Source organism: Pteronotus mesoamericanus, unplaced genomic scaffold (genome assembly GCF_021234165.1).
Source record: "Pteronotus mesoamericanus isolate MK-2021 breed Mesoamerican mustached bat unplaced genomic scaffold, CSHL_Meso_final scaffold_21, whole genome shotgun sequence".
Classification (NCBI taxonomy): Eukaryota; Metazoa; Chordata; class Mammalia; order Chiroptera; family Mormoopidae; genus Pteronotus; species Pteronotus mesoamericanus.
In genome coordinates, this window is record NW_026555310.1 from 3,773,931 (window position 1) to 3,801,066 (window position 27,136).

A 27,136-nucleotide genomic window follows, 5' to 3' on the forward strand; every position below is an offset into this window, starting at 1 on the left:
TCGAGCGCGGATCGTTGTAGCTAATGACCTTTTGGGAATGAATGGGTACTGGCCCACATCTGAAAACTCTGTTCATGGTGTTCCTATACCTCAGGGCTGGAGGACTCTAAAGTCGGCGTTGAGTGAACACCACCTCCGGGCGAGCCCAAGTTTCCGGCCTCCACTGAACAGCCCCGGCCTCTGCCCTGGGGGCCGCACCCAGAGCTGGACCGCGGTGGGCCACAGGGAGGGCTTCGGGGGTCAGTGCTGGCTGGGCTCAAGCGGGCCCAAGTGAACCTCGCGGTGGGTCTCGGGGTGGCCGCCGTATGGGTGTGGGCTCGCCGCAGTGGGTTTCCGGGAGGCCTCGGGGTGACCCTGAGGTAGCAACAGGGCGACGTGCCCAGTCTTGCAGGGCCAGCTGCCGCGGGGAAGTCAGAGGCCCGCCCACTAGTGCAGGATGCGAGGCATGCTGGGAACCGCACTTCCTCCTCCTCCGCAGCCTGCAGAAAACCACAGGGCTCCCGCCAGGGCCGGCGCCCCCTGGGAACCGAGAGGATGGCTGAGGGCAAGGCTGGCGGTGCTGCCGGCCTCTTCGCCAAGCAGATGCAGAAGAAGTTCAGCAGGGCCCAGGAGAAGGTAAGCGCGGGCCTCGCTTCCTGCCGAGGCTGGACGTGGCGAGAGCGGTGTACAGGGTGCCGAGGGGCCCTGGAGGACTGGGCTGAAGAGAAGGGTGTCCGGCTTCCTCCGGGAAACGGGAGTGGTCCAAGAAAACAGGCAGACTTGAGAGAGAGGGAGAACATCTCCCAGTTTTGGGCGAGTATGAGGGAAACTGAGGAGACACCAGTCTCTCTCAGGAGCCTTAACGCTCCGACTGGTCCAGGAAAGATGAAGGAACGGAACTAACGTTGGCGATTGCTATGTAGCAGTTTTTGTCCTAGCAACCCAGCAAGGATGGTATTTTAGAGATGATGACATTGAGGGTTCCAAGGAGGTAATTCCCCCAAAATCATGAGACAGAGATGGCCGGCTGTGCTGCCCGTTGAGTGTTACCGGTTGATGGGGGCTGGAGTCCAAGGGCTGCAGTTATTCTGCATGATTCTCAGTTCCCAGCCCTGCCTGGCCTCGGGGTGTTGTTTCAGCTGATGTAAGAGTGGCCCATATCTGCTTCCTGTAGTGTCCCTCTGGCATTGGGGAGGACTGTCCCAAGGTGATGAAGGTGCTTTTCTGTTTCAATTGTGCCCTTGGTTAGCTCTTGGTGGTCCTATTCTAGCACTGGCCCCTAGGTAGGCTGTCCCTCCGTAACTTGCCTACCTGTGTAATTTATGTGGACACTTCTCTGCACAGTCGATGGCATTCTTGTTTCTACCTACCCAGAGTATTTTCTTTGCTTCTAAGGTCAACTTCTGCTCTCCCTCCGTCAACGCTCTGGTAGATGAGATGGTATGGGAAGATGAATAAGCCAGGAGAAAAGGGAGGAGAGATAAGAAGGACCTGACATAGAACTGTGGTTTGCTAAGGATTCATGGTCTTAGAAGCATTTGGATGAATACCACACGCTTAAGAATTGAAACATTTGTGTCATCTTCTAAAAAGCAGAGCCCTGGCTTGGGTCCTGGAAGGATTAAAGGCAATCAGCTCTCCCAAGTGGGATTATCAACAGAGAATTGATGGAATGTAGATATAGTTCTTATCTTTAAGTGGCTCACAGTGGAAGAGGGGGGGCGGGGAAATGAAGCTGGGTCGTGTGAAAGAGCAGAGAAAAAGGGAAAGATTTCGTGTGGCTAGCCTTTGTTACTTCTCCTTACCCTAATGTCAACTTGATCATGGTTTCAACCTCTCAAAAGGCTGTCTTGTTACAGATCTGATACATGGGGATCAGAGTCTATGTGAAGGTCTAGTTAGAAGCAGTGTGGAGAAACCAGAGGTACTAGAGAAGAGGGGAAAGCTAGCTACACTATAGGTTAGAAAAAACAAAAAGAAAACCCAAAAGACAAAAACTTAGGGGGAATTATTATTTTTAAAAGACACAGAAATCGATTTTACCACACTCTTGCTCCTTCTGTCCTCATCCAGCCTAGCATCAACACTATGCCCTTGCTTTGGGATTTCTCTCCTATTTGAAGCATGGACTCCTAAGCCGTAGGTAAATACTGTCCTTGCTCTGGGCTTCAGATTCTGCATTTGTAAAATGAGGGAGTTGATGTTCGGTGATTTGGAAACTCAACATGATAAGGACACAAAAGTGAGAAGGGGAGAGGGCTCACTGAGCCACAGAGTCAAATACTTCCCAAACGGAGAACCAGCTGCCCTGGTACACCCTGTTTTTCCTGGTCTGAACCCTGAAAAGGCAGAATGAGGAACAAACTCAGATCTTCCCTGGGAAATTCCCAGGTTGCTGCAGAAAACAAGAAGATACTCTGAACCCAGACGTAGGCACAATGGCAGGCAGAAGTTGAGCTAGCACTCTAAAGATACTGGATGCTGCAGGATGGAGTGGGGACAGCCTGGACTGTGGGGAGGATCTCAGCTCAGCCTGCCAGGGTCCTTGAGTGTTGGGAAGTTATTTTTATTTTTTTGCTGTTGAATGGGAAGTTACTGAAGGCAAGATAAAGACAAAGTTACAGTCAAAAGAAAGGACTCCCTGGGAAACTGCAGTTTTTCTATAAGCAGTTGGCTGTAATATTCTGAGCAGTATGTAATAACTAACGTGTCAAGTAGTCAAATGTGTCACATATCAAGCGCCCACAAAGAAAGGCATGATCTTTCCCTTTATGGAGTCAACACACTCATGATATGATCTCACTTCATCTTTTTAACCCTTAAGTATGTTATTGGTATTCCAATTTTAGAAATGAGGAAACAAGGGTCAAAATGGATTGGCATGTGGCAGAATTATATCTGGAGCCCATGTGTCTTGCCTTTGGATGCCAAATTCAGACTTGCTCTCTTGAAAGGGGTCCTGATGAACCAAGTCTGATATCTGTGCCTGCCCACTTCCTTCTGATCTCATCTCAGGAGCAAAACTGGCATGGGAACACCTTTTGCTCAGGCCCTCTCCTTTGAAAAGCTAGATGTGAAGGTCTGGTGACTGTTAAACACAATGGAGATGAAGCATTCTTGTTTTATTTTCCAGTTCCCACCCAAGCTTGACAAGAGATAATTCATACTGGCTTTACTTTGTTTTTACAGCCTAATACATCTTCATATTTTCACCAACTATTTGTGATATCTCTGTGGCAAACCTTTCAGATTTCTAATCCCCCAAGAAAAAGCATTTTTTAGCACTCCATTGTTGGTCTATTCCTCTGTTGACTTTTACTTAACTTGAGTCCCAGATGATTCAATCAACAATATTTAGGGAAAAACTCCTGTTCTGGATAGCTGGCTGGACCCAGGAGGGAATTTGGAGAGGAGTAAGAGGCATTCTTGCCTGCCAGAAGTTAACAATCTAGTTAAAAAACAAAACAAAACAAAGCAAAACACCCTGACCCAGTGTGGTTCGGTTGGGTGGGTATTGTCCCACAAAGCAAGATGTTGCCAGTTCAATTCACAGGCAGCACTGTGAAAGCAACTTACATGTATAATATCATTTAATTTTACCAACAACCCTAGGAGACATTAGTATCTTTGTGGAGGAAAGGGAGTTCTGTAAACTGAGGCTCACTCATTTAAGTGATTCGCCCAAAGACTTATAGCCAGTAAGTGGCCGAGATGGGGACATTCATATATCTGTCTGTCTGTCTCACTCCAGAGTCCTTGATCTTAACCATTATGGAGAGAGCTCCAGAAGTGAGGGACACTCTCCCCAGGGTTGGGACACATGCCTTGGTTGTGGGTTTGGTCCCCCGTCCTGGCATATATGGCCCTGGGTGGGTATAGTCCCGTTTGCACCGTATCAGGGTGTATATGAGAGGTGAGAGACAACCCTTCTGTGTTTCTATCTCCTATCTCACATAGATGTTCCTCTCCCTTTTTCTCCCTCTCTTCCCCATCTCTAAAAATAAATAAATAAAGTCTTTTAAAAAAAAAAAGGTAAAATAAGTGACCTGAGAGCTGCACCACCGTGGGAATTCAGAGGAACGAAAAGTTGGGGGGAATTGAGGTTATGTAGTGGAGTCCATAGTGGTTCCTCAGGCAAGATGTGAGAGAGCATTCGGCCAGCATGAGCAAGGCAAGGCATGTGGAAACCCTTTTATGCAGAGGAGTGAGAAATCCTTTTAGGCAAAGAGTGGTGGGAGAAAAGGCCGGAAAGTATATAAGGGCCATATTAAGGAGATCTTACTTCAGCATATATCCTGAAAATAAGGATTCCTTACATAACTACGGTATCATTATAATACCTAAGAAAAAAATTTTAACAAAATTTCATAATATCTAATGTGCAGGCCCTATTGAAATTACCCCAACTGAGAGAATTAAGGTATAATAAATGATTATGGGGAAGGGTCATGGTGAGGAACTATATCCACCAAACACGTCTGCAGTGAATTTTTTTTTAAGTTTTACCCTCCCTCCTCAACCTACACAGAAGTTAAAATAAATCAATGAACACTGGAATATTCTTTACCTACTTCACTAAGTGTTAACACTGCCACATTTACTTTGTCTCTTGTCCCTGCTATTTCTTCCTAAATATCTATATTCTAACTTCTAAGCTGCTAAGCCAGGCAAATTTGAGCATAATTCTCAGTGCAGGACTTCAGGGATTGGTACTAGGTGGGCCTTCAATAGAAAGTGATCCAAAGGTAGAATTTATTAATTTTTTCAACAAACATCTGTGGAGCATCTGTACCTCCTCTTCCCTCAAGGAACCCTAGTTAAAAAAGAACATTTACAACACAGTGTATGTGCCATGACACCTGGCCCTGTTGCTATGGCAGCAAAAAACATTGGGCCCAGGGCACTGGGTTATATTTTCAGGATGCTAATATTCATTTTTTCAGTTTCAGAATTGAAGGTGGTTGTGCTTCCTCAGCACACACACTCCCATACCTTCCAACCCTTTTTTTGCCTTGAGCCTTTCGGGCATTGGGAATATAGGTCTGCTTTGGGGTATGCCACTTTGACTCTAGACTCACTTGTCTCCTCAGCCCTTTCAGCCCCCTTTGCCTAAGAAGAACCACGCCCCAAACAAAGGAAGGGAGGGTTAACAGGAAGGAAGGAAGAGCTCTGTTAGCCACCAAACAAGGTGGTTTTGCAACTTTCTTGGTAGAAAATAGTGCTTTGTTGGGGGGCGGGGGGGGGGGCGGAGAAGGTGGAGCCAAGGAAACTAGCCAACACTGCACACCCAGGGCTTGGTGTTAAGAAAAGTGAAGTTAGAGACAAAGACAAACACATATGGTCAAGCTGCAAAGGAAATAAAGACAGGTATATATAGGGGAGGAAGTGGAACTAGACATAGTAATAATGAATTTGTATTGAGTACTCATCTTAAGGCAGCACTGTGAAAACAACTTACATGTATAATATCATTTAATTTTACCAACAACCCCGGGAGACACTATTATCTTTATGGAGGAAAGGGAGTTCTGTAAACTGAGGCTCACGCATTTAAGTGATTCGCCCAAAGACTTATAGCCAGTAAGTGGCCGAGATGGGGACATTCATATATCTGTCTGTCTGACTCCAGAGTCCTTGATCTTAACCATTATGGAGAGAGCTCCAGAAGTGAGGGACACTCTCCCCAGGGTTAAGAATAGAGTCTTTCTCACTCCCATGACCTGCGCAGTCTTTAATGTGATTCAAAGCCTAGTCACTGCTCTGTAGCGTCCTTATACACATTCCCCATAACACATATAAATCAGCCATGCTGAACTATCTCATGAAGCTGCTATAAATTTGCATACTCCTGCCCTGGCTGGTGTGGCTCAGTGGATTAAGTGCTGGCCTGCAAAGCAAAGGGTCACTAGTTCAATTCCCAGTCAGGGCAAATGCCTGGGTTGCGGGCCAGGTCCACAGGAGGTGGCATGTGAGAAGCAACCACATATTGATGTTTCTGTCCCTCTCTTTCTCCCTCCCTTCCCTGCTGTCTAAAAATTAAAAAAAAAAAAAAAAAAATTGCATCCTCCTGTGACTTTTTTGATGTTGTCTTTGCTTAGAAACCTCTTTCCACCCTCACCCTTTATACTCTATTCTAATCTAGCAAAATCTTAATTCCAGGCCCAGCTCATTGTTCCTCCCCTGTATCAGTCTTACTGTCCTTCTTATTATAAGTATTAAGTATCCATTTGCTGGATACTGAGAAATCTGGATGAGGAAGGCAAGTACTCAATCCTTAAGGAGCTCACAATTTAGAAGAAGACATAGACAGACAAATACAAATAATAAAACAGTATCAGAAGTGCATATAAAGTACAGAAGTTGTAAGTGCTTAGGAAGAAGTGTCATATGAAGCCAACAGATAAGAGACTTGACTATATATAACCTTATGGACCTTTCTGATTTATGTCCCCAGGTACTGCAGAAGTTGGGGAAAACTGTGGAAACCAAAGATGAACGGTTTGAACAAAGTGCCAACAACTTTTATTATCAGCAGGTAATCTGGAGGGTGGGGAAGGGAAGCTTGGAGGAAGAAAGGAGACGTGAGGGCTGAGGAGCAGAGGAGCAGCACATTCTTCAAACCTGCAAGCATTCCTACTAACCCTCCTTCCCCCAGGGGTGAGGGCCACCACGTGCCCTGCTGCTTATCCTTCCTCTGGAACCAGAGAAACTTACCTTTCCTGTTCCTGCTGACCCTAGGTTCTGGGGGAACAGACAAGCATTCTTTTCTCTTATTGGTTCCCCCAGGGTACAATGGCATCATCAGTCCCTTAGACAAAATCACTTCCCAGGGTGCCTCTCGCCCACCCTAGGGCTTCTGTCTCAGTAGCCCCATGTTTTCCTTGTGGCCTCTTTGTCCACTACATCGATCTAGTCCACCTAAGCCTTTTATTCTAAAATAATACCTCCATCTTTTCACTAGAGGTGAATGATCGGATGGTCATTTTTACCAATGCCTCCTATTCTCACTGTTCCTTCTGTCTTCACTGGATATTATGGGTAATCTTATGTAGAAAACTTACATTAAGAAGTGGATAACAGAGGTTTAACTTGCATGGGATATTTGAATTTCCATCTCCATGTGCCAGGCATCCTGTTTGGTGCTTTACACACATTGTAGCAAATTCTTACAACAGTCTTGGAGATTGTGATCTCCACTTTATAAAAGAAGGGAGTTTATTAACTTAAATGAATATCCACTTGCATTGCAGTTCTGACACTGACTACTCACAGTTAGATCAAATTCACAGATTAAGAGCATAGTCCCCAACTACACTGCCTTATTTCAGATACCGGGCACAAACTCTATAGAGTTCTCAGGCCACCTGCATTTCTGACCACCTGGCTATGAATTTGGGCTCAGTTTCCATAATTGCCTAAAATGACTCACAGAACTCAGGAAAGGGTCCTACTTACCACTGCAGTTTTATCATAAAGGATAAGAGTCAAGACCAGCCAAATGAAGATCTATATGGTAAGGTGTGGGAGGGTCCCAAAGCTTGTGTGTCTGTCCACAAGACATGTCACCCTCCCAGCACAGTGATCTAGTATAACCAACCAAGAAAGCTCACCCAGGCTAGAATTCTTACTGTGGTTTCACTGCATAGTGAATCATTGGCCAAGTGATTGAACTTAATCTCTAGTTCGCCTTCTGTCCCCTGGAGGTTGAGCTCATTATCACCTGTCTCAGAGACCTAACCTCTAATCCCATGGCACATCTTTCTAACGTAACCTGCCACCATCCTGAGGTATATGATCTGAGAAGCCCACCATGAATAACAAAAACACTCCTGTCATTTGGGACATCACAAATATCTGGGGCTTGCTTCCCAGGAACCAGAGACAAAAAAAAGCTAAAAATCTTTATCATGCATCAGTTAGTTGAATTATATATGAAGTAATTCTTCAGAATTATATTAAAAGGATGTTAGTTACTATCTAACTCAGTAGTAGATTATATTAGAATCATTTGGAAATATTTTTAAATGCAAGGCCATTGGTAGGAGGGCCTTGGAATCTGTACTTTTAAACTTGTTTTAATGGATAATTTCTTACATACACAAAGATAGAAAAAGTTGTATAACAAATCCTTATGTACCCATCAGTCTGCTTCAATAATTTATCATTTCTTGGGAATCTTGTTCCATCTTTGTCTCCCCCTACTTCCTTCATCCTTAATTATTACGCAGCAAATTCTAGGTATCACATCATTTTATCTATAAAAATTTCATTATAAATCTATAAAGATATGGACTCTTTTAAAATATAATCACAAAACCATTATGGCACCTAAAAATATTTTCCTATAAAACATTTACTCATAAGAAATCAGAAAGTACATCAAGAAAAAAATTAATTTAAAAATAATGATTTTATACCCTTCCATGCTGTAACCACTGTATTTTATATCCTTACAATTACTTTGCTATGTATGGGTGTGATCTCTAAATATATTCACAATAAATAAACAAGGTTTACAGAAGTGAAATTATTCCATTCAGATGGTTTTCTAACTTGCCTTTCACTAAACAGAATAATGCAAATATCTTTTTAGATATTTCATGTTAACTATTCCACTAAAACATGTTTTAGTGCTATCTGAAAACATTAGCAATAATTTTTATTTTATTTTACTTTATTTATTTTTTAGAAAGAGGGTAAGGGAAGGAAGAAGGAGAGGGAGAGAAATATCGACCCATTGTGCCTTGACAGGGAATCGAACCAGCAACCTTTTGGTTCACAGGCCAGTGTTCAATCCACTGAGCTACACCAAGCAGGGCAGCAATAATTTCTTAATATCATAAAATATCCAGTCAATGTTCACACTCCCTTAATTGTGTCATTTTTTTTTACAGTTTATATCAGCAACTAGTTGACATCTCTTAGAGTTAAGGTTAAATCTCTTAATCTGTAGGTTTTTAATCCTTTTTTTGGAGGTTTATTTGTTGATACTAGGTTATTTTCCTGCAGTTTCATGCAGTATAGATTTTGCTGATTGAATCTCTGTGGCATTGTATAACATGTACCCTCTTTCCCCCCCCCCGAAAATTAATAGTTAGATTTAGAAACCTGATGAGATTCACATTTTTGTTTTTATTTCTTTTGGTGGCAAGAATACTTATTATTGCCCTGGCTGGTGTGACTCAGTGGATTGGGTGCCAGCCTGCGAACCAAAGGGTCGCCAGTTCAATTCCCAGTCAGGGCACATGCCTGGGTTGTGGGCCAGGTCCTCAGTAGGGGCATGCAAGAGGCAACCACACATTAATGTTTCTCTCCCTCTCTTTCTCCTTTCCTTGCCCTCTCTCTAAAAAATAAATAAATAAAATCTTTTTTTTTTCTTTTTAAAGAATACTTATTATTACAGGTGTTCTAGTCTTCCATCTGGAGGCACATAATGTCTGGTTATCTCCTTTTTGTGTGATATTAACAGCCATAGGTGATCATTAACTAGGGAATCTGTGTTTTACATTAAGTTTTCTAGGTAATTATGATGTAGCAGCTACTCTGAGAATAGCCTTTGGCAACCACTGATGTGGTCTAACTCCTTTTAGGGGAAATAGGATCTGATTGAGAGGGAAATTATTTCATCAAGATAACGTAGCATAAGAGTTGCAGAGCTAGGATTCAAACTTAAACCCTGTGCTTTTCTCCCTGCACCTCAAGAGGCGAACTCCCTGGGCCTCTTCTCAACTCCAGTTACTGTTCTACTTCCAACGCTAGCATAAAAGGAGCAGAAATCAGTAAGCTGACACCCATTTTAAAAGATTTCCAGCTCTTGGCCCATTCTGACCCTCAGTCCTTTCTTTCCCTCTCTGCCTTATAGGATAGCTCTACACTGGTAGTTGTGTGGGTAGAAAGGGTAAGAGATGGGATCATCAAAAAGAAAAAGGGAATCGGATGGGATAATTCCCTCAGAATTCCCTGTGCGAGCACCAACTAAACGTCACTTGATGGGGGGAAATGTATTTGAGAAATGAAAATGGAGTTAGGTTAGGAACAAGGAAAAACTTTTCTCCTGAGAGAATGATACATCTGTAGCAACTCATGTTTGAACATGCTTGTAAAGTTCATTTAACAAACATTTCTTTAGGTGCCTGGTTTGCAGGCACTGTGTTAGATGCTGGGACTTCAGCATAAATAAGACAACATACCTGCCCTCAAGGCTCTCACAGTTTAAGAAGAAAGACAGTGATAGATAATATTGTCAGGTCTAAGGCTGGAGCTGGGGTGACTAAGACAAACAAGAGGAAAAAGGAGAGGGTCAGAGATTGAAAGTTAAGTATCCCAGAAGCTGGACCAGTTGGCCATGTGCCTTATTCCTTACCCACAATCAACTTGTAGGTAAACTTCTTGTTAGTAAATAAATAAATATGACTCCCAAACTTCCCAGCCTGATTTCAAGGCTTTGTTACCTGCCTAGTTTCCTAATCAAACTTCCATAAGTAATTTTCCTTTAAGAGCTCTAGTTGCTTCCCTCTTTCCCTCTGTCCAAAACATATACGAAGAATTCTTTTCCTCAAGCAGCATTTTAATCTCTTTCTGGTAGTAACAGCTGCTTCCAAATCATTGCCTTTAAAATCATACCTAACTATCGAGCTTCATCTTTCCCTTCTGGATCTCCCGTAGATCAAACACTTCTGGCACTTGCTCAATTTGGTCATGTTCTTTACCTGTTTTGCCAAAGGTCTGGGTTTCTCTTGAGTCTATTTTTCTCCAGCAAGTAGGGAAACCCAGAGCAGGAACCTTCTTCATCCTCACTATCTGACTCTGTTCAGAAAGCTTGCTCTATCTAGCTGAGTGCTTGGGAGAAGCTTCCAGAGTGAGTGGTTCATTAACTAAGGGCTGAAACTATTTGTATAAAGGATGGAAGAGACTAACTCAGACTCTTAATAGTGCTGCCAAGAATTTGACAAAGCTTCAGAAAGCAGAAGTGATACAAAGATTTAGAGCTAGAAATCGCCTTACCCAGCAGTTATAGATGAGGAAACTAAAGTCAAAGGAGTGGAATAACTTGCTAATTGGTGACAGAGACAAGTGTCTGACTCCCAAACAAGTGGGAACTTATGACTGTGAGAGTTTTGTCTATCAGGAAAGAAGAAATGTTCTGGGGTGGCATCCTGGAGACATTTCAGAGAAGCTAGGTCAGGGAAGTAAAACAGGGAGCTGTTTTGCCAGTTCATGTCCCATTGGTACCACTTCATCTCCTCAAAGGGAAGAACAAAAGCATAAAGGAAGAGCTTTGACCAGGAGGCTTGATTCTAAAACACAAAAATGGATTTGAACTTTTGTGAGATGCAGTGCAGGACAGAAGGCATTCACATTTTATGGGCTATGGTATAAGTAGTACCCCCTAGTTTTGAACAGTGTACATACAACCTGCACAATCATACATGGTGGCCTTGATTACTAATCTGGCTTTTCAGGCCATATAATATCAAATGGAATAAAAAAATAAGAATTTTATTTGTAGAACTTATGTAAGATAGTTTAATAGCTCTTGTTCCTCAAATACGTATTTTTGATACTGAATCTTCCTGGTGAAGTAAAAAGTTGAATCTGAGTTGTTTTCTTTCAAAAAAGAAATTGAAATCTTTGTTAATTTCTATAATCCCTAAAACTCTTTCAAAACTCTTTAAAACCTTGGTTATCACATTTTCAAAACTCTCAAACTTATATCTACCTACAATAGTCATGTTTAAAAGATATTATGTACATTTAACATCTTAGACTATTTTTTTTTCTGTTAATGAGAAAGCAAGGAGGAAGTGAGGTGCCCTTTCTAGTAAATGCTGAGTGATTCTAAATTTTTTTTTAACTGACTGAATTTTTCTCCATCATGCTACTGAAGGAACTTTCTCACGGTCAACAGTGACCTCCAGTTATCAAGTCCAGTGACTTTTACTGATTCTTCATGCCTTCTAACCTCTCTGTAGCATCTGACTCTTCCCTGATCATTTCTCTGATGCTGTCTTGATTCTCATTTGCTATGAAAGACTATACAACATCAGTTCTCCCCGCTCTCTGACAGTACCTCAGACTAACTTGAGAATATCTTTGTCTTCATATTCTTTGAGCCCTGGAATTCAGCCCCTAGAAAAGGACTTTAACCTGAAGTATGACCAAAAGTTTGGACTGGCTTAGAGAAGAGCTCTGGAGGCAAGAAGATAGATAAAATACTTAGTCCAGTTTTCTTTATTTGACTGAGTGGACCTTGATTTTTCTGCTGCTAAAATTAAATAATAATGATCTTTTTCTCAAAGATTTCTACAAATAAAATTTTTAAGTTATTGGATAGAATTTACTAAGTTTTCAGGTTTTCTCCTATAATTTTTTTATACTTCTGATGTGCTCAATAGCCTATCTGGTAATGAACACAAGCAAATAAAACAAATGAACATGTTCACAAGTATTTTATGATGTGTTGCATAATGAACCTTAGCTCCAACACTTCATTGCCTGAACTGTAGGAGGATCACTGTTCAAACCCATAGGTCTGACCCTTGAAGTTGGCTGCCCTATCAAGTCCAGTCCCACACTCCTGAAGTCAGGTTCTCAAGTGTCAGTGGCCTGACCTCAAACTTCCTTCTCACCCAACTACTAGAACTGGTCATTCACACAGAGGAAAGAGACTGGAAGGGAAAGGGGCTTTAAATGACACCCTGCAGAACAATTGAGGAAGCCTGTGAAAAAGACTTGGTACCTGGTGTCTATAGAAGATGGGGGCAGTTTACCCAGAGAGGAAGGCATAAGCCAGGGGATCATTACATTTCAACAAACTGTGGTAAAGGCTCTTGTTCACTGGAAGAAAGAACAAACAGGAAAGAAGACATGCCAATGCAGTGGGAACAATCTCCCAACTTAAAAATTGCCCCAAAGAGACAACCTTCAACTTCTTGGTAAAGACAGTAAAGGCTAATTTGCAACATTTACAAGTGTTTGAAGAAAATCAAAGACTGATTTCTGCTTTTAAGCTACTTTTATACTTTGACCTGTAGAGCATCTTTCCAAAAAAATCTCTTTAGTCACCAAAGGCATTTCTCCCTTTCAGACAGAGGGCCTCAAGCTATACAAGGACCTGAAGAACTTCCTTAGTGCAGTCAAAGGTGGGTATTGCAGCAGAGCAGAAAACCCAGAGGGCGTTTGTGCAGCTTGTAGGAGGTCTGGGGATGGAAACAAAAATGCCCCTGACTCCGGGACCTTTGTAGGCCAAGAAGAGTAACTTTTCCCATCCCAGCCCCATCCAGTTTTCCTCGCCAACAACCCAAAGCTTCTGAGTTTGTCCTTCTGAATTGGACCCACTTATTTGCCTATCGCCCATATGGTTATATCAGACTACTTTTGGGGAAGCTTTATGGAATTCTCTCCTTTCAGTGATGCATGAAAGTTCAAAGAGAGTGTCCGAAACCCTGCAGGAGATCTACAGCAGTGAGTGGGACGGCCATGAGGAACTGAAGGCCATCGTAGGGGTAAGAGTGTTCTGGGCCTTAACTCTTCACAGCTCACTCCTGCCCTCATTTCAACATCGCCTTAGTTTCTCGATCCAGGCAAATAGGAAAGCAAAGCAACCAGTTCACATTGTTCATTTGTATATCCCAGTCACGGGTAAAAGGAAAATGCTGCAACTATAAGGTAAAAACAAGTTTTCCCTAATCTGTGGACTCCTCTATTTTTGACCCTCTTCCCCTTTTTAAAACCTGATGGAAGTTTTACCTGCATAAAACCTGATTGGTTTTTGAGAACTAACTCCTGATGTTATTTACTTCCAAATTTCCCTATCCTTCAAGCACTAGAATCCAAGACTCTGACCATCTGTTCCTGTTCTTAATCCCTGAATGTATGTCCAATCACTTATAGGGCAGTTCCTTGGGGAAGGGCTATTTCTTCATCTGATTCTTCCCAATGCTCAAAAAAGGAAGCTGTTGCAGAAAGACTTTGGGTATTTCCCCGGTATGCAGCTGTTGAGAAATGGGGCCCTCACCACTCCCCTTCACCTCTGCCCTACAGAATAATGATCTCCTCTGGGAAGACTATGAAGAGAAACTGGCTGACCAGGCTTTGAGGACCATGGAAACCTATGTAGCCCAGTTTGGAGAGATAAAGGTACTCACCTGATTTACAGGGTTAAGGATGGGTTATGAGTGGCTCATATAAGTTAAAGACCATATTGGGTTAAACTTATAAGTAGAGTTAGAACCCCTGATTAGGAACAAAGTTGGGTAGGTTAGGAGAAGGATTAATGTTGAGGGTTAGACAAGAGGTTAGGGTGAAGGGTTAGAGGTAGTATGAAGGTTATGTTCAGACTTAGATTTCAGTGAACTATATTTGGGCTGGTTTTAAATTAGATCCAGATCAGAGCATCCCTTTTAGTTGTTTGAAATAGCTGATGGGACTAAAAGAGGTTATTGTAGAGAAGCAGAAGGAGTCAGAATAGTTATCTTCAAATACTTGAAAGTCTGTTAGGTTAAAGAGGAACTGAACCTGTTTGAAACAGTTCCAGAAAGCGGAATTAGAATTCATTCATTTCATAAGATAGTAGGTTCTCTATTTTATGTTCAAACAAAAGTCAAATCACTTTTTTAAAAGTGTGTTTATTGATTTTCAAGAGAGAAGGAAGTTGGGGGGGACAGAGAGAGAGAGAGAGACATTGATTGGTTGCCTTATGGTTTGCACCTTGACTGGGGATTAAACCCGCAACCTGAGTATGTGCCCTGACCAAGAACCAAACCCACAACCTTTTGGTCTACAAAACTACACCCCAACCACCCGAGTCACACCAGCCAGGGCTCAAAACTACTTCTTATCTTGGCTGTTGTAGAGAAGGTTCCTGTATTGCATAGGAAGTTGAACCAGATAATTGCTAAGATCCTTTCAAATTCAGTGATTGGAAGAATGAGACAAGAGCCAGCAACATAGTTTACTTCTCCCTGGTATAATTTGTGGTTTGGATGACATTGATAGACTTTCTCTCAGTACGTATAATATTTTTATTGTGCTTTAGGATTTTCAAAGCACTTTATTCTCAGCATTTGATCTTTAAAATAACACCAAAGGCAGATGAGGCTACTGAGGCTTCAAAAGAGATGGACCTTGCCGTAGGTCACAAGGCTAATACATGGCAGCATTAGGAATAAGACTCAAAATTCCTGCCTTTCAGTTTCATAGCATTCTCAAGACCATTTATTCTGGAGGCTGAGCTAGTTTTAGTGAGTTCATAGGAAATATTAGTATTTAATGGCAAACTTCCAAGTACTCCGTCAAATTGCCCTTTACTTTATCTCTCCCTGAGAATTCCCATTCTTTCCAGATAGTGAGAGAGATCCCTTGGGCACAAAACCCTCGTAGAACATGAAATTTGGTAATAGGACCCAGGAATCTTGCCTCTCTGTTTCATACTCTGTTACCTACCTCCTGGCCACTGAAGAGTGTCAAGGCCCTTTCTCATGACTCTGGGTTAGGAAAGAATCGCCAAGCGCGGTCGGAAACTCGTGGACTATGACAGTGCCCGACACCACCTGGAGGCGGTGCAGAATGCCAAGAAGAAAGATGAGGCCAAGATTGCCAAGGTAAAAACAAAAAACAAAAACAAAAAAACCCTGATAAAACCTTCCTGCCCTCTCTCCCCATAATGATGGCATGTGGCTGGACCACGATAAGTTTAGGGAATGATAAATTCATCATCCAATGTCCGGAAGGAAACCCTGTTTCCTCTGACATTGATGCTCTAAGGACAGCCAGAAACTCAAGGTGGGGAAGGGCATGGGTCTGTGGAAGGAGAGCCACGGTTCCAAGTGAGTTTGTTTCCTGAAAAAAAAAAAATGTGGAGGATTAAAGAAGTAGCTTATATCCTGGGGTTCAGGACTGAGAGGAATTGTCCTGTCTCTTTTATCACATAGGCAGAGGAAGAGTTCAACAAAGCCCAGCATGTGTTTGAAGATCTGAACCAGGAACTACTAGAGGAGCTACCCGTTCTTTATAATAGGTAATGGCTGAGATTCAGGAAAGTACTGGACTCTTGGGCCAGTAGAGGCGCAGGCAACCTGGCAGCCCAAACATGTCACCTCATGAAAAAAAGCACCCTGGTCTAAAAGTGATGTAGCCTCAGCCCAGCTACCAACTGCTGTGTAATATTAGGCAAGCCACCGTATCTCTCTAGACACTGGTTTCTTCATCTTCAATAGAGAGAGAACCATCCTTGCCCTGCCAGCTTTTCCAGGTTTAAAAACAAGATGCTTCTTGGATAGGAGAGATCTTGGCAAGTAAATTGCTTTCATCGTGCATACTAAAAGTATCTGGTTTTATGCCACAAGGGTGTATTGTTTTAAACAAGCTTGGTTCATGACCATCCAGATTTACATAGATAAATTATGGGATAATTATATCCATTAATGAAGATGTCTTTGCTTCACCATAGGTAAAAGTATTTTAGGTATAAATATTTTACATTGGAAGAGGAATCTGAGCAGAAATTCTATTTGTACCCTATTTTCTTTTCACTGTACAAAATATGCTTTAATGCAGTTGTAGCCAGCATATTTCATATTGTCACTTAATAGTCTACATATTATGGAGCCTTTTTAATAACTACATGTATCCTAAAACATTATATGATTCGATTTAAATAGAATTGAAATTTAATTGTTTCTTGAAGTGTTAACTTTCCCAGTTCATTTCCTGTAGAATCCCATTAATGTACATACAGCTTCATAGAAGTCCAACATTGCATAACAAGAAGAATACTTACTATAATAATTATAATTGTATAGCCTTGTATTTTTTTAATCTGCAAAAAATATTTTCCTTTTTTTTTGTATGGCCTTATATTTATATAGCACTTTAAAAAGTGTACAGGGTACTCTTTTTATGTCTGCTTCAATACCTGAAGAGCCTGAATCAGATAAGTTCATGCAGCTAGAGATCTGTTATATGGTACTTTGGTGTCAGCCTGGGCTGATTGTGTCTCCTGTAACCTTCTCACTTCTGAGAGGCAAGTGTGCTCCTGGGCTGGCTCTTATGGTCCAGATCCCAGAACACCCCGAGTCTTAGGACGTGAGGTGCTTTTCTCTGAGGAGCCTTGGTGGTAGCCGGCTTTGGCTAAAGCTTCTGCCTTGTGTTTTCAAACAAAGACTTCCTTTACCATCCCTTACCCATATGTTTGTTATTTTGCCTCCTGATAGTCGTATTGGCTGTTATGTGACCATCTTTCAAAACATTTCCAACTTGAAGGACGTCTTCTACAGGGAAATGAGCAAGGTAAGACACCGCTTGTCAATTTAGACACCTCAGTAGGTTTTTGTAGTAAATATGAAAGTAGTCCTGATTACATAATCTCATTAAATGTCCATATCAGCACCACAGATTTTTACTGTTTTTCTCCTGATGAAATAGTAGCACTTGATTTATGGCGTCAACTGTTTTAAAGCATAAATATACATATCAGAGGGCCCTTTCCATCACCATTAACAACTGAATAATAGCATCCAAACTTGAACTTCAGATGAATAAAGGAGGTTAGACCTATGGAAGGAACTGCTGAAATGGGGAACCAAGTTGTGGGATCTCTATCTTTGGTTGCTGCGGAGCAGAGAGGGCAGTGTTTAAGCACAAGTCAATTTCTCTGTAGTTAGTTGGTCTTGAACAAGGCCACTCCTATTCAGTGACAGACAGCAACAGAACATGACCTGATAGGGTCTTTTCTAGTCCTGAGATTCCAGGACTCTTGGCCATTATTAATATATTCACATCCACATCCACACATATTTCTCTCCACAGTTACTCAGGCTAAATTATGATTTGCCAAGTTAATAGTACAATGAGTTTTCATTCCTGGGATCACCTGACAGAAGCTAGAACCTCAAGTCAAACATCAAACATCAAGGACCCAGCCTTAAAGCTGCCGGTCTGATGGAAGAGGCAGAACTTAAGGAAGTCAAGGACGAATGGATGGTGGGACAGGACCCTGGATACTTAGTGCAAAAGAGATGAGGAGGAATTTAAAGTTACGGGTGGGAGGTTTTATTTTGGTAAGCTGTCTGAAAGAGTGTAGAGAAGGGATATGCCAGTCTCAGGCCCCATCTGACTAAGCATCCATCTCTTCTCTTGCTGGCTCCAGCTGAACCACAATCTCTATGAGGTGATGAGCAAACTGGAGAAGCAACATTCCAACAAAGTCTTCGTGGTGAAGGGACTCTCAAGGTGAGCAACTCCTGAGACTCTTTCCTGTTCCACTTGTCCTGTGGGTGAACATATTCAACACTCTGATCTCCAGTCCCAAATCCTGGCCTTTCCTTTGTGTTTGTGCGTGTGATATTATTTGTTGTTACACCTCTACAGATTCTTTTACCTTTTATGAAATATTTCAGCCATAACTAAAGGTATAAAGAATAATACAACAAATAGCCATGTACCTACCACCAAACTTAAGAAAACAACTATTTTATATAAAAAATAGAAGCTTCTAGTATCCCTTCCCCACTCACTTTCCACTAAAGGTAATCACTATCTTAAATTTAGTATTTATTATCCCCATGCACTTGCATGTCTTTTTACTTTTATTTTACACATTTATACACACAGAAAACATTGTTTTGCATGTTTTTAAACTTTATATAAATAGAATTTATACTGTATGTTTTCTTTTTTAACTTCTTTTGTCCTCTTAGATGTTGTTTATGAGATTTATTTATTCTTGTGGCTTTGTGTTGTTAGCTCTGATCTTTTCTTTCCATACTGTTATGAATGACTAGTTCACAATTTATTTATCTGTCCTCCTGCTAATGGACATTTGGATTGTTTTCCAGTTTTTGCTATTACAAATAATGTTACATTGAACACATTTTACATTTCTCCTTGTGAATATTATCAAGAGTTTCTTTAGGGTGTGTACAATGAGTGGCATTGCTGAGTCATAGAGTCTGTGCATTTGGACTTCTTTGGCCTTATAGGCACTGCCATTGCCAAATTGTTCTTCAAAGTGATTGTGTCAATTTACAACCCACCAACAGTAAATAAAAGCCCCCATTGCTCTATATTTTTGCTACATGTAACATTGTCAGACTTCTTAATTTTCAAGCTAATGGGTATGAAATGGAATTTTTGGCAATTTTAATTCACATCTCCACAATTGCTGGTGAGCTTTAACATCTTGTTACTAGCCAGTTAATATTCCTATTCTGTAACTGTCTTGTTTATCCTTTTTTCACATTTTTCATTTGGATTATTTACCCTCTTAAAAAATGTATTTATATGAAGTTTGGGGGGAGGGGTTGTGTATTCCGGATATTAATTATCTGATGATATTCATTGCAAAAATCCTTTCTCAATCTGTTATACGTTGATTTTTCACTTTTGTGTGTGTGTGTGTGTGTGTGTGTGTGGTGTCTATTACCCTCATGCATTCTTTATGCTGGTAAGTGTAAGTAATTCACTGGTCCCTCAGAATGTGATCACTATCTTATTCTGGAGCTTTTATTCGGGAAGTTTTATTAAGTTCCTTCTATGTGCAAGATTTTATACTGAGAATTAGGGAACCAAAGACAGGAGATTTGTTCTTTCCTTGAAGTGATTTACAAAAACTTGAAAGGACAGAAAATGTGCATAAGGAGACAAGGAACAATATAAACTTGCACATGCAAAGTGCCTAATGAGACTAAAGAGCCTAATGAGACTGGTAGAAATTGCAGAGAGGTAAGTAATTGCCAGTGTACAGATGGCCTGGGAAGGCTTGAAGGAGGTGGTAAAATTAAGCTTGGGACTTGAAGGAAGAATAGGGCTCATATCTATTGCCCGTACTATTCATTTAGCAATTAGTTACAGACTATTAGAAAGAATCACTAAAGAATCACTAAGTAGACTTTCTACTTTGCATCCAAAACTCCCTCCTCTTCTCAATATTGAATGCCATAGTTCTCTCTAATTGTCCATTCATCTGAAACTTACTGTTACTTAACACCAAGATGTCTCAGAACTATGTAGGGAAATCTGGTGTTTACTTGCTATGTCGTGGGCCTTCTAAACCTGTTGACCTCTGGAATTCTAGTGCTAGAAAGAACCTCATATCACTCTTGTTATGTCATGTCAGAAACTCCCTTAGAAGGAACTTTTTTGTAGCTCTTTCTTTTCCTGCCCACAATTCCCATTCTTGTGTCCAGGACACAACACAGAGTTGACCTGTCAAGCAAATATTGTGAGGTGGTTTTTTTATAAGATGGTGGATAGTTCATAGGAGGCACTTACAGAGGCGAGGCATTAAGCTGATATTGGCTATAGAAGCACTCAGCACAATATCCAGCATAATCGATAAATGTTTCAGTTAGTTTTTGTTATTTGTGGTAGTTATGTTGTGTAAAATCAACTCCAACACTGAATTAGCGAACACTGAACCATTGCTCCTAGGGGAAACACAGGGTTAGGTTCCTGTGAGCCCCTGGTCCCAACATTTTCATCAACCATTTAATACAGAAACTTGTGTTCTGTGTGTTTCTGTTTAGATACTTCTTATTTAATATATATTGTTGATTCATTAATACCGAGCTCACAGCCAACAGCACTATGTAATTCATGCCTGAGTAAAACTTATATAACATACATATTTTTTTTCAATAAGGCACATCATAGTCTTGTTGTTCTTAGCACTGTAACACTACACTTGGAGGCCAAACAGCAGAAGCACTAATGAAAAGTACAGCAATGTAAAAACTATGACAAAAGTCCATGTTCAGAGTGTCAGAGCCAAAACAAGAAGGCAGAAGATTTCCTTGTTAGACCTGAGCTGAGAAAGTACCATCAGGCACTGATTTTTCACACCTTTCACATGTCTATGAATGACCATGAAAGCATCACAAGTATTGATTTTGGGTTACAAGTAAATCTTAGAGGGTTGGTGAATTTAAAAATGCAGAATCCATGAATATCAATTGTATAACACCCATGAATATTTTCCCAGAGAAAATATTTTGTTAGTATGTGGCTGTTACTTTCCAGTCTCTTTTTCTTTATATAATTTTACATAATTGAGATTGTGATAGTCTTTTTTTACTTCCCTTTATAACATAAGCATTATTACAAATTATACAAACTTTCTAGTATCATTTTAAATTACTTTATTCTGTTTTATTATTTTATGGCATGCATCATTATTTGGGGATATTTAAAAATGCTTCATAAAACTTCCAGTTTTTAGCTCATCTGAATCTGAATGTCCTTCATTTTTTAGCAGCAGCAGACGCTCTTTAGTCATCTCCTCCCCAGTTCGAACATCTGCAGCCCCCAGCCCTCTTACCTCACCTACCAGCCCCTCAGCACTTTCCTTGACGAGTGAAAAGGACTCCATCTCAGCAAGTGAAGAAGAGCTAGCATCTGACCAAGCCCAGGGAGAAGACAACACTGAGATTAAAGAAGAGCCTGTAAAAGTCAAGGAAGTAGAGAAGAAAGAGGCTGAAGCAAGCTCCTCTGAGGAGGAAGAGCCTCTGCCAGCCTGCAATGGTCCCAGCCAGGCCCAGCCCTCTTCCACCGCTGAGGGTGGCAAGTCCCAGGAGGAAGTTCCCCCTGGCTCCCCAGCTCCATCCCCAGGCAGAGCTCCGGTCCCTTCAGAGCAGCCTTCATCTCCCCCGGAGGTGGTCTTCCGAACCCGAACCTCAAGTGAAGGGTCTGAACAACTGAAGAAGAGAGCCCCCGTCCAGAGGACCTCAGCACCCCCTAATAGGCCTCCTCCGCCCAAAGCCACACCCAGCCCTAGGACCTCCTCAGGGAACGTACCCTCCAGTCCTACAGCTTCTGAGCAGGGTTCACCTACCAGTCCCAGGGCTTCTGTGGGGTCTGGGACTCCAAGTCCTAGTCCTAGGGCCTCTTTGGAGGTGTCTCTTGATCCACAGCCACCAGAGAAGCCAACAAGAACTTCTGAAGACAGAGAAAACGAAAACATTGACCACCCAAACCCAGAACTTTGTACTTCCCCCACCTCAATGATCCCTCAGGTGAGAATGCCTCTGATTAAGTCTCTATTCTTTTATAACCTCCATTCAGATCATCTTTACTGTAGCCAGGTTGTCCTACATTTGATTGGATTTTATGTCATTATATTACAGTCTCAAAGATACTCTTAATCACCGTTTTTTGGTTCTGGGAATTGTTACATCTTCAGAGCAACTAATTTAGTGACCCTGCTCTTAGGATAATCGACTTCTGCAAGGGACTTATCTTCAATATTATTATGAGAAGATTTCTACTAATTTTCTCTTTTTGCTCCAAGTTCTGGGAGTTCCAATATAAAGTATCAACAATTTGGATCTTGAGCTTTACCTTTTTAAAAAGGGGGTGAGGGTGGGGAAAAAACTCACTTCAATTTATCCTACTTGTCACTATGGTAAATAGACCTCAACCAAAATGGAATTAGCAAATTTCCAAAGTATTATTTATTTGAGAAGACAGAAGAAGGAACTCACAGAGGAAGGAAAGCAGAAGAGATGGTCTTTTGAAAGATGAGTATATGGATGAGAAAAGAATTGTGTTAAAATAGAGACACAGACCCTCTGGAGAGCAACTAGTTCCATGAAGGATCTGAAAGTCATATTCTGTTTACATTATATGGAAAGGCTATAATAGATTTGACTTATTCTATGAGATTCCCAAGGACAGAACTAGGCCCTACATGTAAAGATTTTAAGTACATTTTTGATCAATACAAGGAGAATTTTTAGCAGTTAGCGCTGTTAAAAGTTGTATGGAAAAATATTTTTTCAATATAGGAAAGGGGATACACAGGGCTTCCAAAACCCAAAATGGGATGGACCACCTTGAAAAATATTTCTCCTTCCTTAATTTTAAAAGCTAAGATACATGAACATCTGTCAGGTGCATTGTAGAGCGGATTTTGGTCAGACATCTGACTAGATGGTACCAAGATTCATTCATTCAGTTATTCCACAATTACTTATGGAGCCCTTACTATGTACCAAGCACTTTTCTAGGAGGTAGGATATTACAGTGAACAAACACAAAATTCTCTGCCTTCCTGCATCTTACATCCTAATGGGTGAGGGGAGAAGATAAACACAAAACAGAATAAGTAAAATTACAATTAGTGGCGATAAGAGATGGAGAAAAATTAAGTAGGGGAGGACACAGGGAGTGGGGGCTGAATTTGCAATTTTAAACAGAGTGGCAGAGAAGGTGACTTTAGGGCAATGAAGGAGGCTGACGCATAAATCATGTAGGTATCTGGGAGTATGTGATTTCTGATACCCTCAAATCATAGCACCCTATGCCTGCCTATGCCTAACTGAAGTTTGACCTGCCACCTTGGGAGCCTTCTGTTATCTGAGAGGAGTCAACATCAATAGGGTACCAGGGTGGCATCCAGGATGTGAAGGTGCAGAACTTCTTCTACATTGTCCTCTTTGACCCACAGGTTTTTTCAGAGTCTGACATGGCAAGTAAGATGGAAGACAAGGAAGAGAACAATAAGCTTATCTTGGCGGAGTCCCCTGAGGTACTAAAGCCTAAGTCATCATTATGCCCTAAGACTTGATTCACATGAAGTACTGAAGGTCCTAACAGAGCAAGAAATAAAACTTCCCTTTGGCTGGTTTCAGGTCAGAGGTAACCACGCTGATTGAGGGGGATGGAGGGCATGTGGCTAGTGAGTCAGCACTGGGTGGACGTGGGATTCTGAGGAAAGTGTAGCCACGTCTCACATTTCTGCACAGAAAAGAGTAACTCTACAGTATGGAAAGTCCAAAGTTAATTTAAATTTGACTTTGGAATATATGATTTTAATATGGAGACAGCAATAAAGTCACCTTCTGTTTGGCTCTGGTGAATAATAAAACAAATTTTTATTCTGGGAGTAATCTTATTGAAGGGGAGATTATGGGGGAGCGAGATGCTGTCTATTTTGAGGAACAGGCTGGTAATGCTGTCCTCCTTCGGAAAGAGGTACAGGGCACAACCTCCTTTCCCCTGAGCCCACCTCCTCATATTAGAGATTTATAGTGTATTTCACTCCCAAACTCTCCTGTGGGATTGCCTTGGTTATCAGCTAAGGAGACATATTTTTCCTATGGCATAAAGCAACCAGAGCATCTTAGATCCTAGTTTGTCAGTGTCCTTAATCATCTGAAGCCTCTCCTACAAGATCTGTTCACTTCCCTTGCAGATGTATCATAAATCATATTTTTTTCTCAAGCAGAATTATGGACATATCACATATAAAATGGGTAAATAAAAAGTCACTGTGAGAAAATATGTTCTTGCTCAGCATTTGAATTACCTGAAAGAGAACAGTAACTTTCTGGGAGGTGGTATTACCTTTAAGGTAATGCAGGGCCTGGAATCAGAGGAAGTAAGAAGGAAAATTTCTTTAAAGGAAAAATCAGAGAATTTCAAGTAGCTGTCATATTGATAGAATTTGGTTCTACTTTAAAAGGGTGAATTTTATAGTGTATGAATTAAACTTTTATTAAAAAGTAAATTCATTCTAAATTGTAGCGTGCCGAGGTCTGCCCCTGGCTTAGCAGCTCCTTGACGGGGCTTTCCACACTGGTGTTCCTATCTCAGAACCTAGAACTTTTCCCAAAGAAACCATTAGTCCACTTGCTTCTCTCTCCTAACTGCAGTAGGATAAGGTCACCTAAGTGCAGTGCAGAGCTGCAGTGTATTCCTGAGGAGGATTAGTCTAAAAGTAGTGTTCTGAAGACCTATATTTTTGCCCTCCCGATTCCCACATAGATAGACATACAGATGCATGTTACACAGATCACATGGTGTCTGATCATGGAAGCAACTCCGGACCCCAAAGACCTGGTTACTTGTCCCAGCAAGTCATTTCACCCTCTGAATCTTGGTTTCTTGGCCTGTGAAAAAGGATGACAGGAAAGCCTTCCCTGATGCCTCCAGGCTATAATGAAACAACATTGTATGTTTGCCCTTTATATTGTCTGTGACCCTGTAGTGTAAGGCATGGAAGGTGCTTTTAAGCTCAGAAGCTGGGAAGGTTGAGCCACCTCTCACTGGCAGAACTCTTCTTTTTGTAGAGCCCAGATCTCCAGCTTCATGTCTCTGCTGTTTCAGAAGACAGCAACATCACCGCACCTGAGCCTGAAGAAGAGGTAAGGAGGCCAGGTACAGATAGGCCAGGGTAGGTGGTAAGATTGGTCATTGGGAACGAACAGAAGTTTGGCTATAGACTAGAATCTTCACCGTGGGCTCCAGGGGAACCCAGCAGTGAACATATCCTTAGGGCAAAGTCAAGCAGGCGGGAGCCGGGGCAGCCAAAAGTAAACTGGGGCTGTTTTTGGTGCCCATTTCCCAACACTTGGCTTTGACCCTCTTGAACTCTCACCATAGCCCTGTCTGCTAAGTACTTATTTAGTTATATCTGAACTTATTTCAAAAAGGAGTTAAGATAGAGAGAAGGCATACAAAATGGTAAATACATATATTGAACACACACATACTACAGCAAAATAACTGAGGAGCGTGTTAGTGACAGCGCCATAAAATGGAGCTATGAATTAGGCAAGTACAAAAATACATTCTATAAAATAAACTTACTAAGGAGGGGTCACAAAATTGGTTCCAGACTTTCTAAACATCCAAGAAGAAGAGAAAAATCTGATCAGTTCACCCAGTTCACAATGCCATTCCTTCAGAGAACAACTGCTACAATACTAAGACGAAAAAGAAATTTCTCCTGTGAATCCTCATAAAGAGACGGTGAAGGATGTAATGAACAGTATCTGTAACAAGTCTTGACAAAAACCCCAACAGTTTGACTCCCCTCAACAGTGTATGACATGAAATGTAGTTCAGTAGAGGCAAATTGAGTGTTCACCCTTCTTGAGTGGTTGCTGGGGGCGGTGGGCAGGTGAGCATCTAATGCAATCATGTGTTCTTTCCAGGTATCTGCAATTCAAAGTGCACAACTCTGAAGAGGAACTGCCAAGACCTCCCCACACACACACCTCCCAGAGAAACTCCTCAACTAGAGGGTCTATAAGTCAGAGGGACTTAAGTCAACATTCATGTCCAGATTCTCAAGCCGTATGGGTGCTGATGGCCTCTAAAGACCAGCACTCATAGAGGCTGAGGAGCAGAATTAGGGGAGGGAGAGAGGCAGGCTTGAGAGAGGAGATTGTTAGACTCAGGGAATATTTAATTCAGATTTTGGCAATTGTTAGAATAATAAGACTATATTAATTAAAGTGGGGCTAAAATGACTATAACTAGCAAAAGCATCCATAGATACACATACATAACCACATGCACTCAAGGAATAGGAAATAAATCTTTTGATTTACCACTCACTTTCCGAGACTTAAAAGAACATGTTTTCAGACTGTTAAATAAAGTATTCTGTGTATGGATTCTTTGTTTGACACAGGGTGGTTGTCCCAACCCAACACACTGTTCTCCACTTGAACAGTGTTACTGATTCTTCCCCAGGATCAGAAAGCTTTAGTCGCATCCCTGACCTTCATTTCACCCGACCTCCTGGCTGTAACTCTTTGATCATGCCATGGGCCACAGGCTCCTCAGTCTAAGTACTGTACTACATACCCTGACCCCTGCCTATAGTTAATAAGCAAATACCTTTGGAAAGAGGTTACATTTTAATGCTGTACCTAGTGTTTATAATCTGGTACTTGGTGTTAGTAAAGATAAGAGCAGGATGGAAGGAGACATGGAACTACAAGTGAAGGGAAAGGACACAAAGTATAATAATATAATGGAATTGGGAATCAGAAGTCCTGGATTCAAGTTCTATCATTTGCTTCCGTGAAAAACATTAAAAACTAACTTTGTAAGTCCTGCTACCCTGATACATACACATGCAAACGCTCATCCATCCATCTTTGCTTTTTTTTTTAATGTCACTAATGAAGGGTTTTTTAAAGATTTTTTTTTATTTTTTGAGAGGGGGAAGGGAGGGAGAAAAAACAGATGTACGAGAGAAACGTGGATTGGTTGCCGCTTGCGCGTCCCCAGCTGGGGACCTGGCACACAACCCAGGCACGTGCCCTCACTGGGAATTGAACCAGTGACCTCCCTTTTGTTCATTCATTCAGCAAGCATTTATTGAGTACCTGCTCTGAGCCAAGGACTACTGGGTACTAGAGAAACA

General features: G+C 41.5%; 1 protein-coding gene across 2 annotated transcripts; it reads left to right on the forward strand.

Annotated features, from left to right (window-relative positions):
* The first annotated feature begins 491 nt into the window (after positions 1 to 491).
* BIN2 (bridging integrator 2) lies at positions 492 to 26,286 on the forward strand. Of its 2 annotated transcripts, XM_054590843.1 has the most exons (13): positions 492 to 615; positions 6,434 to 6,514; positions 13,067 to 13,121; positions 13,390 to 13,484; positions 14,023 to 14,118; positions 15,474 to 15,581; positions 15,912 to 15,997; positions 17,193 to 17,268; positions 18,128 to 18,210; positions 21,230 to 21,989; positions 23,423 to 23,503; positions 25,047 to 25,121; positions 25,914 to 26,286. In XM_054590843.1, the coding sequence occupies exons 1-13, from the start codon at positions 535 to 537 to the stop codon at positions 25,941 to 25,943; spliced, it is 1,707 nt and encodes a 568-aa protein (XP_054446818.1). In that variant the 5' UTR covers positions 492 to 534; the 3' UTR covers positions 25,944 to 26,286. The 2 variants fall into 2 exon arrangements, with proteins under 2 accessions (XP_054446818.1, XP_054446817.1); XM_054590842.1 differs by lacking the exon at positions 25,914 to 26,286 and having other exon boundaries at positions 25,047 to 25,154.
* Positions 26,287 to 27,136: the final 850 nt, after the last annotated feature.

What these genes read in the sequence shown, in the direction of transcription:
- BIN2 (XM_054590842.1), top strand. Translation starts at nt 535, where the DNA reads ATGGCTGAGGGCAAGGCTGGCGGTGCTGCCGGCCTCTTCGCCAAGCAG. An exon ending in TCTACAGGGAAATGAGCAAG is followed by an intron (nt 17,269 to 18,127) that starts GTAAGACACCGC and finishes TGCTGGCTCCAG; the next exon opens with CTGAACCACAATCTCTATGA. An exon ending in TCTTGGCGGAGTCCCCTGAG is followed by an intron (nt 23,504 to 25,046) that starts GTACTAAAGCCT and finishes TTCTTTTTGTAG; the next exon opens with AGCCCAGATCTCCAGCTTCA.